The 17,336-nt window shown below is 30.0% G+C and overlaps 1 protein-coding gene across 1 annotated transcript in view; it reads right to left on the bottom strand.

Annotated features, from left to right (window-relative positions):
* Positions 1 to 17,336, bottom strand: part of LOC118194559 (prolyl 3-hydroxylase 2-like) — an 81,621-nt gene that overhangs the window by 36,355 nt on the left and 27,930 nt on the right. The window contains exons 5-6 of the mRNA XM_085824259.1: positions 15,124 to 15,260; positions 6,589 to 6,672 (exon numbers count right to left, since the gene is read on the bottom strand). Of these exons, the coding sequence (XP_085680385.1) occupies positions 6,589 to 6,672; positions 15,124 to 15,260 (221 nt within the window). The remainder of the gene's footprint in view (positions 1 to 6,588; positions 6,673 to 15,123; positions 15,261 to 17,336) is intronic.

The following is a 17,336-nucleotide window of genomic DNA, read 5'->3' as shown; positions in this document are numbered from 1 at the left end:
GAATTGGAAGTTGATCTGTCAGCACTATCCTTATCTTCAGGGCAGATGTTTTCATTTCATTTGGCTTATAATTCCTTACTAAATGCAGTATTTCATCTCGATGTATTATGTCTTTGATATGATTTAAATCAAATTCCTCGTCATTATAATTTGCTTCCGATAGTGAAGAAAGTGACACAGAGGTTATTGAAAATGCAAAAGTTTCGATTGACAAATTAGTCGGTATTCTCGATACAGAAATTATAGGACTTGAACAGCGGAACTTTGTAACTGAACAAGAAATTATATCTGTTTATAGAATTAAAGAGAAAGTATTATCACATAAAACGAAGCAACTTAAACAACTTACATTGAAAGAAATGTTTAATAAAGTAAACAAATAAATATTAAGCTTTTTTTTTTTTTTTTTTTTTTGTAAATTTTGATACCCTTTAGATCCTAATTGTTCTTTATTTCATAAATTACGGTTTCATATTTTTAATTTTATAATTTTTGCATGCCATCTCACCAGATTTAAACTGAAGATCTATAATCTGTAAAAATCGATAATCCGGAATCGCTGAAGTCCCGATGAGTCCGTATTAACGACTTTTGACTGTAGAAATAAAAAATAAAGAAATATGCTAAAATACTCATGTTAATTATCGCTATTTGGCCTGTTAACCAACACAGTTCTTGAATCTTTTAGCATATTTTTAAACGTGTAAGGTTACTGATTAAATTAACCAGTTATTTATAATTTCAGCCTTTTTATTTCCTCTCCAGAATATAAATGAGTTAGCTAGTACAGTCAAAAGTCCGTTCTACGCATGCATTTTCGCATGCGCGTTTAATGTATAACGGACGGTATAAGCTAGGCTAAAATTATCTAATTATCTATTTCAGTTAATGTTGCAGATTGCGTTGTTCCTTAATCTTTTAATTGGATCTGGCTTATTATTTTTTGCAGACTGTTAGAGAAATTTTATAAAAGGTAAGCTTGAACTTTTGATTATGTCAAAAAGAGTTTCCAATTCTGGAGCTGCCAAAGCATCTACAAAGCGAAAGCCTGTTTCGATGTACCGCTTTCGATAGAGAAGAAAGTGACACAGAGGTTATTGAAAACGAAAAAAATTCGATTGACAAATTAGTTGGTATTCTCGACACAGCAATTATATGACTTGAACAGCGGAACTTTGTAACTGAATAAGAAATTATGTCTGTTTATAGAATTGTTAAGAAATTATGTCTCTTTAAGAAAAACTTTCTCTTTAAGAAATTATGTCTGTTTATAGAATTAAAGATAAAGTATTAGCACATAAAATGAAGCAACTTAAACAACTTACATTGAAAGAAATGTTTAATAAAATAAACAAATAAATATTAAGCTTATTTTTTTTTGTAAATTTTGATACAATTTAGATCATAATTGCTCTTTATTTCATAAATTAAGGTTTCATATTTTTAATTTTATAATTTCTGCATGCCATCTTACCAGATTTAAACTGATGATCTATAATCCGGAATAAGTCCCGACGAGTCCAGATTAAAGACTTTTGACTATATTTAAACTGAGGTTTTATAATTTTAAAACAGAGTATATTTCTAGCCTGTGTGTGCACACTACATTTAGTTCTTTCCAGCTCTGATAAATTGTAATTACTCAACTTTGCATTATATCACTGCTAGCACTCGATTTTGACAGCCAGCTTAAAATAAAATTTAATTATGCAGTCATTCACTACCATCTTAACTTGAAACCGACAGTTCCTTTAGTTGTATCACCATGAGCTGTGGCTGATTTTGTTAGCACCAAAATGTGCATTTATGTTCCAAGATCTGTTTAATTAAAAGAAGTTTATTTAAACCCTTTCCTGACTCTTTAATTACTTTCAGATATAGTGATAATTTGCTTTACTTCTGAAGGAGTTATAGGACTAACTGATTCTATAAGATCAAGTAAAATCCCATAAATGCTTTATTTCATTATAATAGAACTAATTCATAATTAATATTACTCTTTATTTACCCTTACGACTGCTTCATAGACAGTATCAATGTTTTAGATTAAAATAACACTCCGAATAATGATTATTGGAGAAGTTAAATAACAAGAATCAGCATAATTTTCATAAATTTTGCAGGACTAGTTTCGATGGTTTAAATACAGAACCATCTTCTTGAGCTGCCTAAGAGCAAATAGTATTCTAGACCAGACATGGAGTTAATTGAAGATAACATTAATCATTAGGCTATATTTGACAATAGATAGCAGGAAGCTTTAGGTATCATCAAGAAAAAATACCATTTGAAACAAATGAATTTGAAAAAAGGTAAAAAATATAAGCAATACATGAAAAGCTCTTAACTTATTAGCCACTGCTGGTGTTGGATTGATGCAATGGTCAAAATAAATGTGAATAAAAATATAACTACCACAGCTATTTTATGCTAGCAGATGATTTTGTGTAAGACATATTATGAAGACTATTTCTGTAAAAAAATATTTGTATTGAGCAATAATTTTGTTCATAATAATTAGTCTCGTACTTGAAGCAAAATTTCAAACCAGATATTTTTGCTGAAAAATGTAATGAAGAATCGTCTTCTTTGGGGGGGGGGGATCTATTTTTAGCCAAGGTCACTGCTTATCAGAACATTCCATCAATCAACTGTTTGTATTTGTGTGGGGAGGAAGGGAAAACAAGTGTTGCGCTGATGCAACATTAGCAGGAATAAGCTACTTTCCCGCTAATTAGTAACTTACTCCTTTTTTTAACCCATGCCTTTAGATGCTTTGGTTGATATTCATTCCATGTTTTAAAAACGCCTAGAACGAGGTTCCTTACATTAAAATAAGCCCTTCAAAGATTTTTTGATGAAGAAACAGATGATGATAATGACAAGAATGAAACTGATATTGTACTTTGATATTTATTCAAGTTAGTCGACAGCTCCAAAATGACCAAAATATGAAGAATTTGGTTTTGGTGGAAGTATGGTGATAAACTTGCTCACTGTTGTTGAAACTCCCGACAATCTTGCTATTTACTCTGATTACTTTTTTACATCATTTCATCTTCTCTGTCATCTAAAAAGTCAAGGTTTTGGTGTTACAAAAACAAGTCAAGGAAACTGCTTACAAATGTGCTTACTAGAAATGGTGAAATGTGTTTCTAAGAAAGACAGGGGTTATGATTTCCAGCATGAAGAGAAAAATAAAATAATTTTTGTTTGATGGAAAGACAATTTGGTTGTAACTGTTGGTTCAACATTTGGAAAAATTCAGCCTGTAAAAAGTATTTCCCGTTATTCAAGAACATAAAAGAAAAAGGTTTTCGTATCTCTTCATATAAAATGGGAGGAGTCAATTTATGCGACAATTTAGTAGCCAATTACAGAATAAGAATTCATGGGAAAAAAATGGTGGAGGCCAATAGTTACTAATTACATTGATATATACTTGTATTACATTGATGCATGGAAAATATCAAGACTTTCTACTACTTCTAAGTCTCTTTTAGATCTCAGATGTGATATTTCATTATTCCTTTCACAAACTCCTATTGAGAGTGTAGAAATAGCCAGAAATAGATCAGCAACAGGAAGACCTAGTAAATTCAGCATTCAAAAGCATTGCACAGAGATGGTAGACATTTTATCATAAAGTCCAAGGATAAAAGAAAACTTCGTTGTACAGAATGCCATAGCTAGACTGTTTATAGATGCAAACTATGTAATGTAGCTTTACATCATGATTATAGTGAAGCTTTTCATGCTTGAATCTTTCAATTGAAAATAATCTGTACTCGTAAAAGAAATACAATATAAATTTTAATGTTAAATTAATTACAAGTAAAGTGATTTGTAGATTTATAAGATATCATACCGCTAAAAAGTAATTCAGGGCCCAATTAAAGAAAAATTTGCATGAGTACAATCATACTCACTAAACAACCGTATTCTTATTCCACTGCATGAACGCAACACTCGATTTTTCTACAGGTAAGAGCATTTTTTTTCCGGTGTAAATTTATGTTATAAGTATTTAATTTAATACTTTTTATTACCTGCATAAGAAAAAAAAGTCATTCCTCATACTTTGGGTGGCTAATGGGTTAAGCGAACATTCTGTAAAAGAAATGACAGAAGAAATTTAAAGAACACAAATTTGTTCTCTGTCTGAAGCACCTCACTAAATTTCAAGATGGGTAAGTCACTAATATCCTCTTTTTTTAGTACAAAGAGTTATGAAAGGGGGGAATATTATCTTTAATCATTTAAGTCTCTTGTACCGAATGGTACTCATTTAAATCTAAAGATCCAACCTCAAATCCATGCAGTATTCTAACACAGTCAACAGCATGGGAATAATGCATAATCTTGTTATAATATCATCATCGTTATAATATGAAATGTACAGGCCCTCAGTGGATACAGTTTATTCTAAAGCAAAAGTGACCACCAAGTTAACCTGCAAAGAATGAATAAAATATCTATAAAATTATTCTGAAATAAAACAAGATTTATAAAGAAAACCATTAAAAAATTATTTACTAAAATCAGAAAAAATGCCAGAATTTATTTTATTTTATTTAATTTTTTAAAATAAAAGATAGAATAGTATCTGCAACACTGGTATCTGCAAACAGAGGAAAGACCACGATAAAAGAGATGTTCAAATCACAGATGAAATAAATATCACCAATGGTAAGAAAACAATTTAATTAATAGCAAAATAAAAAAAAATTTGATTCTGAAACCCAAAGAATGATTAAGAAATTCAAATATGTTAAAACATTGAGTGAAAAATTTGAAGCAGATGTTCATATCCTACTTCAGCTTTCCTAATGAGAAAAGAACTTTTTTTAATACATTATCTATTTTAATGCCAATGACACCCCAAGACAAAATATAGCAAATTTGATATTTTCTCACCCAAAACAACACAGACGAGTCAATTTATGCGACAATTTAGTAGTAATGAAACATATTTAAATTCCTTGGGTGCCTTTAAAATGCACAATTATAAAAGCTATGAGAAATTTAGAAATGATACATTACATACTGGAAGAGCTATGGTAACAATTATTAAAAACACATTAAATAGCCTATCCAAAAGATAAATAATATATGCTGAAACTGCACCTGCTTTAGTCCCCAGTTTTGAAAGAAATACAGATCTAATTTTTCTATATCAGACCATAATACGCCTCAGTATAAATTCACAGCTCAAAAGTTTTAAAGGTTTTGTTGACTTCTGACTCTGGCTTACTGCGACAAATTTCAATGCAAAAATATACATCAGGAAACAGAAAATATTCTTTCTTGCAGCATTTTAAAGCATTTAAACATTTAAGTAATGAATTTGAAAGTTAAAAAAAATGAATATTTTTATGAGTTTTATTATTGATATGCACTTAAAAGAATATCTTTATTACATAAAAAAGTCTCAGCATAATGTGAGTTAAGTCTCTCTCTTCCCCCTTTTTTTAACTGTGCTAATTGATAAGTTAAGAATCCCCTACATTTTTAACTTATTAAATGGAAAATGAAAAATTAAATGGAAGATTTTTACAATGTGGCTACAGGGCAATCAGCTTGAATTTATCATTAACTTCAAATTCAAACTTACCAGATACAAAATTATTCGTCTAATTAAAATAATAGGAAGTAAGATATACTGAATCACTTCTGTCAGAAAACCTCAAAGAAAAGCCCTGGAATTCAACAAGCTAAATATCTGAACATGTAAATTAGCCTCTTACATGCTTAAAAATTAATGTTAAAATAATTAATATTTGAACACACAATTTTGTTCAAATTAAATTAATGCTAAATTATTTAATATTGTTACGAATTTGGTATTTAAAAAGCTAATGTTAGTTCAATTATAAATTAAATGGTTTTATTTCTCGTGCAGTGCAGCGCGTGACGAATATTAAAAGAAAGCTAAGCCGGAAAATTGAAAATACAAGAGCGCGTGCATTAAATAAATATCTCTTTTTGATTTCAAGAAAGTACTGGAAAATTCTAGCGCGTGATTTTAAAATCTTATAAAAGGAAGAAAACATCTCAGTTTGTAGTTAGTTGCTTAGTTTGTTGTTGTTTAGAAAACTGCTCTTGTTGATTGTAGCGAATTCGCGGATTAGCGTTCTTTAGCTGTTTTGAATTATGTTCTATTGGACATTTGAGTAGTTAAAAGATAACTACTGTGAGATATTGTAATACTGCATGATAATTTGAGAAAATTTAAGCATTTTTGTTGTGATAATAATAAATTTTTGTTCATTTTTCATCGGACTTGTGCATTCATTTTATAACGAACCTGTACGCACGCAACAATATTTTAACATGCATTAGTTTAGCATTATTAACTGAATCAATTACTAACTTAATGCACACAGTTAAATTAATGCACTATCCTTTCCTTCATTCCTCCCATCCTGCAAATCCTTTTACATACAATTATACAGTAATATGCTTCAGTTTAATCTTGCAATTCTAAAGGGAATTATAATTTATTACCACTTACATGCATTTAAGGTTGAGAGACAAATACTTAACAAACTCAGATTTTTTACAGTAATTAAAACAGACAATAAATACCTGAGCATCAAACTGAAAATTAGTTTCAATGAACCTTAGAAAATCCTTTTCTTTCTTATATCGGTTAATGTATTCCACAGCTTCCTAATAAATTAAACTATATTAAAATTAGAAAATTATCAGTTTGGTATACATAACATTTTATACTTTTCTAATTTAAATTCTACCACATTGTGAACAATTAATAAAGTAAATAAATTAAAGAAGCAAAGTATCAAAATTATCTTTTCAGTTACATTTTAAATATCTAAAAAAAGGAAACAGAGAATACAGTATAAAAATCACACAAAAGATGAGTATTTCTGAATATTTGGTGATGTTGAACAATGAAACTGAAACAGCAGCTCTGGAGACTATTACTTCACAATGCACTATGGTGCAAGTCATCCTGATACATGACACCTCTTTCAGAAAATAACATCAGAACAAGTGGTTGGACTTGCACCTCCAGAATACACTGATACTTTTTGACAATGATGTACTACTTGTCAAGGAAGAATCAGTACTCCCAAAGACATCCATGATACTGTGAACCAAATAATCATCAATCTTTCTGCTTTAGTCTGAGCACAGGAATCATTATGAAAGAGTTCACAGATAACCTTTTCCAAAACAGGGAAAGAATTGAAGTCAGATTCATCAGTGAGCCAAATTTACTGCTGGCAATACAAAATGTGATAAGATATATCACAGCCATATTTACTGAACAAATAATATATGGTACTAAGCATGATTTGATTAAATTTACAGCCCTGTTTGTCAGATCTGAAGAATACAGTAAACCTTTGCTAAACACAGGAGGCTGCATCATTAATATACAGTGTGTAATTGCATAAACCATAAAAATTTCATTCTGCAAAGCCAATTTTCTATGGAATAAGCAACTTAAGTGCATTTTATAAATTTTTTGGGTGATAACGTCTGACACAAATTAACTGGTGCCAGACAAAATAAAGAAATAATGCATCAAACTTGAAAAGCTGCAAACTTTTATATTGTGTTGAGGAACTACACGATTAACCTAAACCCACATTAAATCAATAAACAAATATCCTTAAAGTCGATTATTTCAATCCAGAGTCCAATTTATTAAATTGATAACCTGAAAATAAAGAGAAATAAATCTTCACTGGTACTTAAATAAGATTGCTCTCTCTCTTAAACGTACCATTACTTCAAATCACATAAATTAAATACTCAATCAGTTTCATGACTTTCTCTAAAAATAGCAAAAAGTTCATTTCCATTAATTCATGACCTCATAAACACTAAGGAAGAAATATTTATACAGATCAATCAATCAGTTCCTTATAAAATAAAAAATTCAATTAGTTTAATTAATTTCTTCAAATAACCAAATTATGGTACTCTTCTGTTATCAGGACCAGATTCATAAATGTATGTACGCACATACATACATACCTATGTACATATATACATGCATACATGAACACATTAATCCATACTACATACCTTTATCAACCCAGTCTCGATAACAGAACAGTATCCAAATAATTTACAAATAATCATCTACAATAATCAGTGGCTAGTACACACATTACATGCGTTGTGTTTTTATTTCTTAAAAATAATTAACAATACTTTAGGTAAATCAATTTCCATGTTTCTGAAAGACCTATGGTTCAAACAAATGGACTGACTGGACAAATGGTTCAAATAAATGGAGTGACCAAATAAATAAAAAATTAAAACATACAATGCTTGTCATTAAACACACTAATTACTTTCTAAAATATCACAAGATAGCTAGCCAGACCACCCATACATCTAATGGTTATAATATTTCAAAATTTTTTTTTTTTTCCCAAGCATCATTTATCAAAATTTGATTACAGCCTTAAGAGTCAATAAGATTATTAAGTACTCTTCCGTTATTGGAAATGGATTCAGAAATGCATGTATGTACGGATGTAAGTGCTCATGTATATATATGTATACTGCAAAAAAAAAAAAAAAAAAAAAAGAAAAAAAGAAAAAAAAAAAAAAAGAAAAAGGAAAAGGGACAGTTCTATATCTCCCATTCTACTGGGCCAATTGACGGAATTCAAAGTACGTTTTTCATGTCTCAAAAGTGTGACTTAAGATATATATTAGATTTATATATAAGAATTGTTCCAATATAGATATTTTAACACAAAATCGGACTTTTTCTGAAATGACATGTCAATTTTTTTTCAAATTTAGCATCTACGACTCAAATTACACCTGGATATTAAATGTTGCATAATTTGGAGTGAAATTTAAAACTTTATCTTGGCGTATTTTTTTCAGTTTGCACCAAGAATAATCTACTTGGTGAACTTCTTAATTTATAGCAACCTATTTTCCTTTCATTTTATTTCACTCTACACGAGCGGAACAAAAGATCATGTTCATTGCCTTCAAATAAATTTAACAACCACATTGGGCATTATTATCGCTTGTAACAAATATGCCAAATTTCAAAGCATGCCAATATATAAATTCACGTACATCTTAGGAAATTTGGAATAAAAAAAATCCTAATTTTTTGCAGGTGTGCCTAGAAATACATCTACTTTAAGATGATGTTAAAAATTTTATAGGGTATAAGAAAAAATTTTTTCGAAAAATTTATAAAAAATACACATTTTAAAAATAAATCTTAAAGAATGTGTGAATAGTATTTGGATTAAGCCTAAATTTTGAATTCTTAAAGAAGGAATCAAGTAAGTTTAATAAAAATATTAATAAATATATATCAAATTCAATTAACATTGAGGAGCTAAAATTTTTAGAGGTAATTTTTTAAGAACTACTTGTGCAATTTTTACACAATTTGGCAGTTTGGCATAATTTGAACCTTAGAATCAAAACATGGAAAAAAATGGCATGTCATTTCAGAAAAGTCCGATTTTGTGTCAAAATACCTATATATTAGAACAATGCTGCATTAAATCTAATACATATCCTAAATCACGCTTCTGAGACATGAAAAATGCACTTTGAATTTTGTCAATCAGTCCAGTAAAACAGGAGATATAGAACTGTCCCCCTCCCTTTTTTTTTTTTTTCAGTGTACCTACATATGTATGTGTGTGTATACACATATACGTTACTGAATCTGGTCCTGATAACAGAAGAGTACAGATTATTTTAATCACTGCAGAATATTTTCTTTGTTACTTAAAATAACTATTTGATTTTCTTTTATTATTTAAATTTCATTGGGATTATAACAACCTTTAAAATCTCACATATTCAATTGTTTCTACAGCATTCCAATACTTAGCCTACATCTTACAAATAATTATCAATTAATGTAAAAAATTATAATTAATTGAATTCGCCTTTTTTAAACATTAGTTTTAAAGCATAATCCATTTTCTCTTAATTCAAATTTTAAATTTCTACCAATTAATTGAGATGAAATAAAATTATCCACAACTGACAAATAACAACAGTATACATAAAAAAAAAAGTATAGAAAGACTATTTACAGTAGGACTTCCTTAAACCATCAGTCACAAGGCACTTTCTAAAGTTCTGTGCTCCCTCTGTCTTGATTTTTCTGCAGCAACAGTGCAGGAACACAATATCAACTTTATGAAATCATCCTTTACCAATCTACACAAAATACAAGTTTAGGACAACAGAAATTTTCCACTCTTGTTGAACCCAAAAAAAAAACACTGGATGAAATCGAGTTCTTACTACACTCAGGCCACTATTGAAGACAAAATAATAGAAGAGGCAAAGGCGTAGCTAGAGGGGGGCAACTGTCCCCGGGCACAGAATCCAAGGGGCGCCAAACTGATGTTACGACATTTTAGAATTAAATGTTTTCCATCCTTGGCAAGCAGTAAGGGGTGCGAAATCTTCAGTTGTCCCTGGACACTGAAAACCCTAGCTACGACTCTGAGAAAAGGCCAGAATATCTATCATTCTGAAGTAGCTGAAGACAGATAAATGAAAAATCATAATGAACCAAGAACATAAAGATAGAAAGACACTGCTCAAGTGGACATGATTAGGAGTCACATTTCCCATACGGCAACAGTTTCACTGGATTGAAAGAATGAGATCATCAGGTACTAGGAGTGAACTGACAATTAAGCTAACTGATGTGTCTGCTTGACTTCAAGCAATGATGAAAAGCATTAAGTATTATTACTTTTTCAATTTTCCTCTCTTCTACTCCAGGACCTTGGCTTTGCAAAGCAGTAATCTGAAAATGAGTGCATTCCCTGGGGGTTGTCTGCACAAGACCCCCCCCCCCCGAGCTACCAGTAATCAAGCTAACTGATGTGTCTGCTCGTCTTCAAGCAATGATGCCAAGGCATGAAGTATAAACTATTCCCTCAATTTTCCTCTCTCCTACTCCAGGACGTGGGCTTTGTAAAGTGGCCATCCGCAAATGAGTGCATCGCCTGCGAAAGAGGGCTCCAGTGCAGTTACACAGGCAAGCACGCAGCAAACCAAGCTGGTTCTGCCTCTTGCTTAAAAGGCCAAACTGATCTTTACTTTCATACAAGCATTGGAGAAATCTTGTTTTCTCCAGCTACCAAAATTCTACAGGCTGAAAGATAAACAAAAAATTTAGCTTGACAAACAGGATGAATTTATTCTTTTTAGTCCAAAGGGGCAATTTGCCTTGAAGGACTATTGATTTCGTTTTGGCATTTTGCGTTGAAAACTTTAAAAGGCTGTATCACTTTTCAAATCATTGCCACCATATATTATCACTCTGTCTTATATTTAAAGAAATTAAATAATGAAGAATCTGCATAAATGTATGTATGTTTCTAGCATTGTGATAAAACAACAGTACATAGAGCCATCAAATTTGGAATTTGAAATTTGTTTTATTATTGATTTCAGATTTTGTAACACTCAATGAATTCTTGATAAAAAAAAAACTAAACGATTTCAAAGCGAGCAATGGCAACACTGTACCAAAAAAAAAAAAAAAAAAAAAAATCTTATCTCCAGCGCACGAGACTACGTATTGGAAATTCTAAGGATATGCTCATTTTAAAATTAATTTGTGATATTGCTATTGAACTGAATTTTATAGTTTTAGTATAGTGAACATGATTATTAATTCCTGCCCTTTAATTGCAGCCTGAAAGAATTCCCTCGATTGCCCTCCGTTTGAAAACTCCATTTATCCAGCACTTGCAACCTTCATTAAATAAAACTGAAATGAAGATGCTAATTATCTCTTTTTTTCACACACAGTAACTGAAGACTTCTGTAGCAAAGGATACTTTAAACTGCTCTTTCTCATTGTAAATCCTATTCACAACTTTCCAAGAGAATCTGTTTGGGGAAACTGACCAAGTAATTCGACCCCCCTTCCTTCCAGAAAAACAGCACCCTCCTTCTTTGTGAGAAAATCTAAGCACCAAAAATAAGAGCAACTGAAGATTTTAACTGCCAAAATAAATAGCCATTACATTAATCACAATTTCAGTTTTAAAAAAAAAAAACCTTAATAGCAGTTAAATTACATTGTAACAATTAAAATTTGCAATACAACACTTTCTGTAGGATTGCTGTACATGTTAGAATTAATGTCTAAATAAAACATAGGTTAAAAGGAAGGTTTCTGTTGCAACACAAACTTCAGTGGCAATTTCTAGTATTTCTCTAATTTTATCTTTATCACATTCTGAATGCTCCAAGGAATATTTAACCGAAGATGTGATACTTTGGTTGTACTGGTGTTTGTAAATATCTTTTTTTGTTTTATGCCTGGCAATTCTTAAAAATAATTTCCTAGTTGTTGAACCGATATACTGGGTTACTGTATTTGTATCTTCATAGTATACATACCTGAAGTATATGTTATGGTGGCATCCAATTCATCTGTTCTTAATAATTTCAAGGTAGATAGGGTTAGGGTTATGGCAAGTTTATAATAAAATCTTTTGAAAACGTAATTGATGCATCTCATTATTGCATGGTCAGGAAATATTCCAATGAATTTGCTTCTATTTGATATCTGCATAGGTAACAAATTTACTTTTTAAGAAGAAACAGCAGAAGCTGATCTATGGATTTCCTTCATAAGTTTTTCCAGAAAATCAGGAGGGTATCTATTGTTCGCTGCAAATTGTAAAATATATCTATATTCATTTTTGCAAAATTTGACTGTAGAATAAGCCTTCTATTTTATCTGTAATTTTCAGTGTTTAAAGCTAACAAACAAATTTACAAATGGCAGTTTCTTTACAGAAGTATCAATGTTAACCCATTTTGGATGAAATTTACACGCAGCGTGGAAAACTTAGTTTTCACAAAGTTACTCCAAAAATCCATTTGTCAGAAAAGCACATTGATGCTATCTTGTCCTACAGAAAATTTCTGTCATTTAGCTTACAAAACTTCCCCAAGCTAAAGTTACAGCTAATTAATACAGAAGTTAAGAATGGCATTTAATTTCTTGCTAAGAAATGACAATACCTCCCAGACTAGAGTTTACCATCAGGAGGTAACCTTATATGCTTGTTTTTTTTTTTTTTTTTATTTTATCTTCATAAAACAGTTGCATTTTATTTTTACTTAAGATAAATCAAACAACTATTACATGAATTTTACAAAAAAAAAAAAAAAAAAAAAAAAAAAAGAATGTAATACTGTAAATTGCAGCAAATAATACATAACCTCCAAATTTTTGGGGAAAACTTATCAAGAAAAATCAACAGACAAGTTTCTGCAGTTATTTCTCAAAATATAAAGTTGTTAATGATGCAAGAACCAAATAGAAACAAATTCATTAGAATATTTTCTTACTATCGATAACTCCATGAATCAGTTCCATTTTCAAAAGATTTGGTTATAAAGAAACTTGCCAGAACCCTAGTTTTATTAACGTGGAATGTGTGCAGAACAAACAAATCAAATGCCACCAAAACAAATACTTCACATGTGTATACTATCTGATTTACAATGAAGATAGAAACACAGAAACTCAATATACTCAATATACTTTTTTATCCTATCTTGTTCATTTGCGGTTTTGCAGCTGAAGATGGTGGTTCGGTAAAACCATCGAAACTAGTCCTGTGAAAATTTTGTAAATATAATGCTGATTTTTGTTGTTTGACTTCTGAATCAATATACTAGTTTTAACATTTAGGAAATTATAAGTAAGAGCTATTGAGCATGAAAATAATATTTACAATCTTTTTCCTACCCAGTATATAAATATAGCATATCTTTGGTTAAATACTCTTTGAAGTATACAAACTTGCTCCTTGGAGCTCAATAACTGAATGAGGCAATGCCAAAACTATCAACAAACCCCAGCCTAAAAGTAACATTAAAAATCAAAGAAATAACAGAAATCATCATTATATGGTGTTGCAACAGAGATATTCCTTTCAACTCACCTTATATCTGGACCTTGATTCTGAGATGTATAGCAACCCTGCAGAGAACAAAGCTCCTGTTTTTAGTCACATTTAAATGTGGTTTTAACATGGCAACCTAGAGCATATTAATAGATTATACACTTTTCTTTAAAAACTTTATAAAGGCTGATCCAAATTGCTGAACTATTATAATGTGATTTTAATATAAAAATATACTTATTATTGAATTACCATATACAGTCAGAATTTTGTATTCCACAGCTAAATTTATTTTATAATTTTTCTTTAAAATGCAACAATGCAAGCAACAGTCCTGCAGATTTCTTTGCTCCATATGGAGAGAGACCTGTATCTGTTTGCCCTTGAAATTGATTGAGATCTTGATTAAATTTATACCAAACTCAAGGTTTTTGCATTACTGATTTTACACCAAATATTTATTGCTTCCCAGCTACATCTTAACCTATCTTTTTGCAAGTACTTAAAATCACAATGACTGCTTTTTCCTAGATTCTGAGACATGACTACTATTTGTATGCTTATGTTCCTTTATTTTATATCATATAAATGTATATAAATCACATATAAACTAAAACTAAGTTATAAAAATAAACAAACCTTAAATCAGGTTAGCTTAGATATATTTATTGAAATACATTACTTAAAAAACAGTAAACTTCTGCTTTTTAATTCAATTTTACAAGGAAATTCCCAATTTAGTAAATTAAATTTTGGTCTAAATTTTAAAAACAACTCTAAAAATGTAGTTTCAGTCCTAAAAACCATTCATTAAAGTTATAAATATTAAAAAAAATTAATAACGCAGAAAATCTTAAAAGGATTTTCATGATAATTTCACTTTTAAATGCAAAAAAATTCACATTATTTGGAGGGACGCACAATATAAATTTATTGAAATCTAATAACAGAAATATAAAAGTATATATATATAAAAAAAAAAAACATTTGTAAAAGATGTTGCACATTCCCAGTGTCTCAAAACTGCTAATAACTGTTTACTTCTTTAACTAAATCAAATAAAAAAAAAATCAATAACATTTTTAATGATTAGATTGGTACAAAAATAATCAAAAGAGTAAATCAAAAGTTAAGAGAAAATTTAATTATAAACTTGTCAGATTATTAGTATAATGTATAATGGCTAGTTTGAACTTACCTTCCTAGGAGAGAACCATTCTTGAGACACCTCAGTTTGTTTAGAATAGAAGTTTTTATTAGACAGCATCGTTTTATCATCAGGATGGAATAATAAAAAAGATTCAACAGCTTCACAAGTTTCTTTCAGTTTCTGTACTATTAACAAAGGAGGGAAAACTTTTAATTTAAAATATCCAATCATAAAATATTTTGGCATAAATCAACAATTTGAAGTTTGCACCACAATATCTGTCAATCAAATTGCTATTCTGGAAATTATAATTTCAGAATAACCCTTTATTAACTCATAAATTCAAAATAACCATTTATTAAACATGGCTAGGGTTTTACGTACGGAATACTAATATTCTGCATGCTACAATATATTTCACACAGAGATAATATTAGAATGCTACTTTGAAATAGTATGAAAAACCAGGAGCTTTTACATCGCATGCCGAAATTACTTCAAAAGGGCTCAAAGTGAAAAATTTGTTCACTTTACAATACATCATTCAGATAACTAGTTATAACATAATTCTGAGATAAAGCATAATAATCAATTTATTTACAACTAAAATTTTTTTTGTGTGTGTGGGGGGGGGGGGAGCGAGGGGGCTAATTTCATTCAATTCATTTAAAATGGTGAAAACTGAAGCAGGAAAATAAGGTTTTTATTTGTCAGTCATTTTAACATGATAATATCAATAATATGTAATCGAGCAGATAAACTTAGTACTACACCATTTAAAGATTTAAAGCAGAACTTAAACACTAAGACTTATCTCAGTGTTTAAGTTCTGTTAATCTTATCTGGTAACTATTAGTTAAGTCTTCATAAAATGTGTTGCAAAACTTTACAGTAGATTAAAACAAGTTAGATCAAACATAAATTAATCAGGAAAATTGTGCTGAAAATCACTTGAAAAAATGGTGAAATTTATACAAGTTTGAACAAAAGATGACAAAGTTTCCTTTTTTATTAACAGCTTCCCATAAAAATTTCTTCATTGCATTGATTAACAATTCTTCTAGAACTACATGAACAAGAGGTAAACATAGAAAAATAAAAAATAATGAAATTTGGAGATACCATATTAAAAACCCAAGATAGGAGATGAAAAATGGGGAGTCTCTCGGCTTTCCCAGCAGGGTTGGTAACTCTGCAATACGCAATAAACTGAAGATGAATTTTTATTACAAAATAACACTTTTCTTAAGCAGGATTGCTTCTCTTCTGTAACAAACACTCTTCTTTTAAGGTAGTGGAAGGAAATAGGAGATTAGAAAAAGAGAAAAACTGAAAGGACACCAGGGAGCTGCTAAAAGAGTTAACTCTTTCACATCGAAGTCGGCCCAAACGCCCGAGCATTCAGACACTGGGATATCGTCCGAATGTCTGAATAATTTCCTACCTAGTGCTTTCCTCCATTATGTTACTGCATTGTTCACTGCTTTCAGGAGCTGTTAAATGACATTTAAATCATTCTTTTCAAGTGACTAAAAGTAATTCTGTTATTTTAATGTATCTTTTTTTTTTCTTTGTTCACTGTCAATGTTTAGCTATTGGGGCCCGAAGTTGCAATTCCGTCCCAAGGGGGAACTTCAAACAAGGCGAAAGCATCCAAGAAGCTGTTGCTCATTAGGTTATTGTTAACACAGTAGTATTCAAATTGTCATGGCGGAAGGAAAAGCAATCGTATACACGGGTGTTTTCGATGTTTCAGGAAAAGAGATTTAGTCCTCTCTCAATGCAAAAGAGTTAAATTTACTAGTGACAATTCAACTTATTTAAAAATAAATGTTTAATAATTTCTAAAATAAAATGAAAAGTAATTAAATAATTCTCCTTAAAAAATCCTATATTCCATTGAAGCACTATATTAGTGATAATGTAAATTAAATTTTATGATAGTTAATTCAGTTTTGCATTCTGTTCTTTCAGAATAAATACTTAAATTCTCTGTTTTTACTGCTACCATGAACTGAAATTCATTTCAAAATCCATCCTAATTCACAGATGTGAAAACAGATCTCATAGTCAGTACATAAAAATACAAACATATGCTCCAAATATTACCAAAGATTATTACAGATACAGGAATACAAACTAGACTAAATATAACACATACAATGAAGCTCTTTAAATTGATTAGTAGTATAGCAGTATACATAAATAAAATGCAAGTATATTAATGTATGCAATGCACAAATTAAAATTTTTTTCAGCCG

The sequence above is a fragment of the Stegodyphus dumicola genome, chromosome 9 (genome assembly GCF_044657685.1).
Source record: "Stegodyphus dumicola isolate Sdum_Otavi_A_Nest chromosome 9, ASM4465768v1".
Classification (NCBI taxonomy): domain Eukaryota; kingdom Metazoa; phylum Arthropoda; class Arachnida; order Araneae; family Eresidae; genus Stegodyphus; species Stegodyphus dumicola.
The sequence above is the reverse complement of the archived record's forward strand: the minus strand, read 5'-3'. Positions and strand labels throughout refer to the sequence as shown.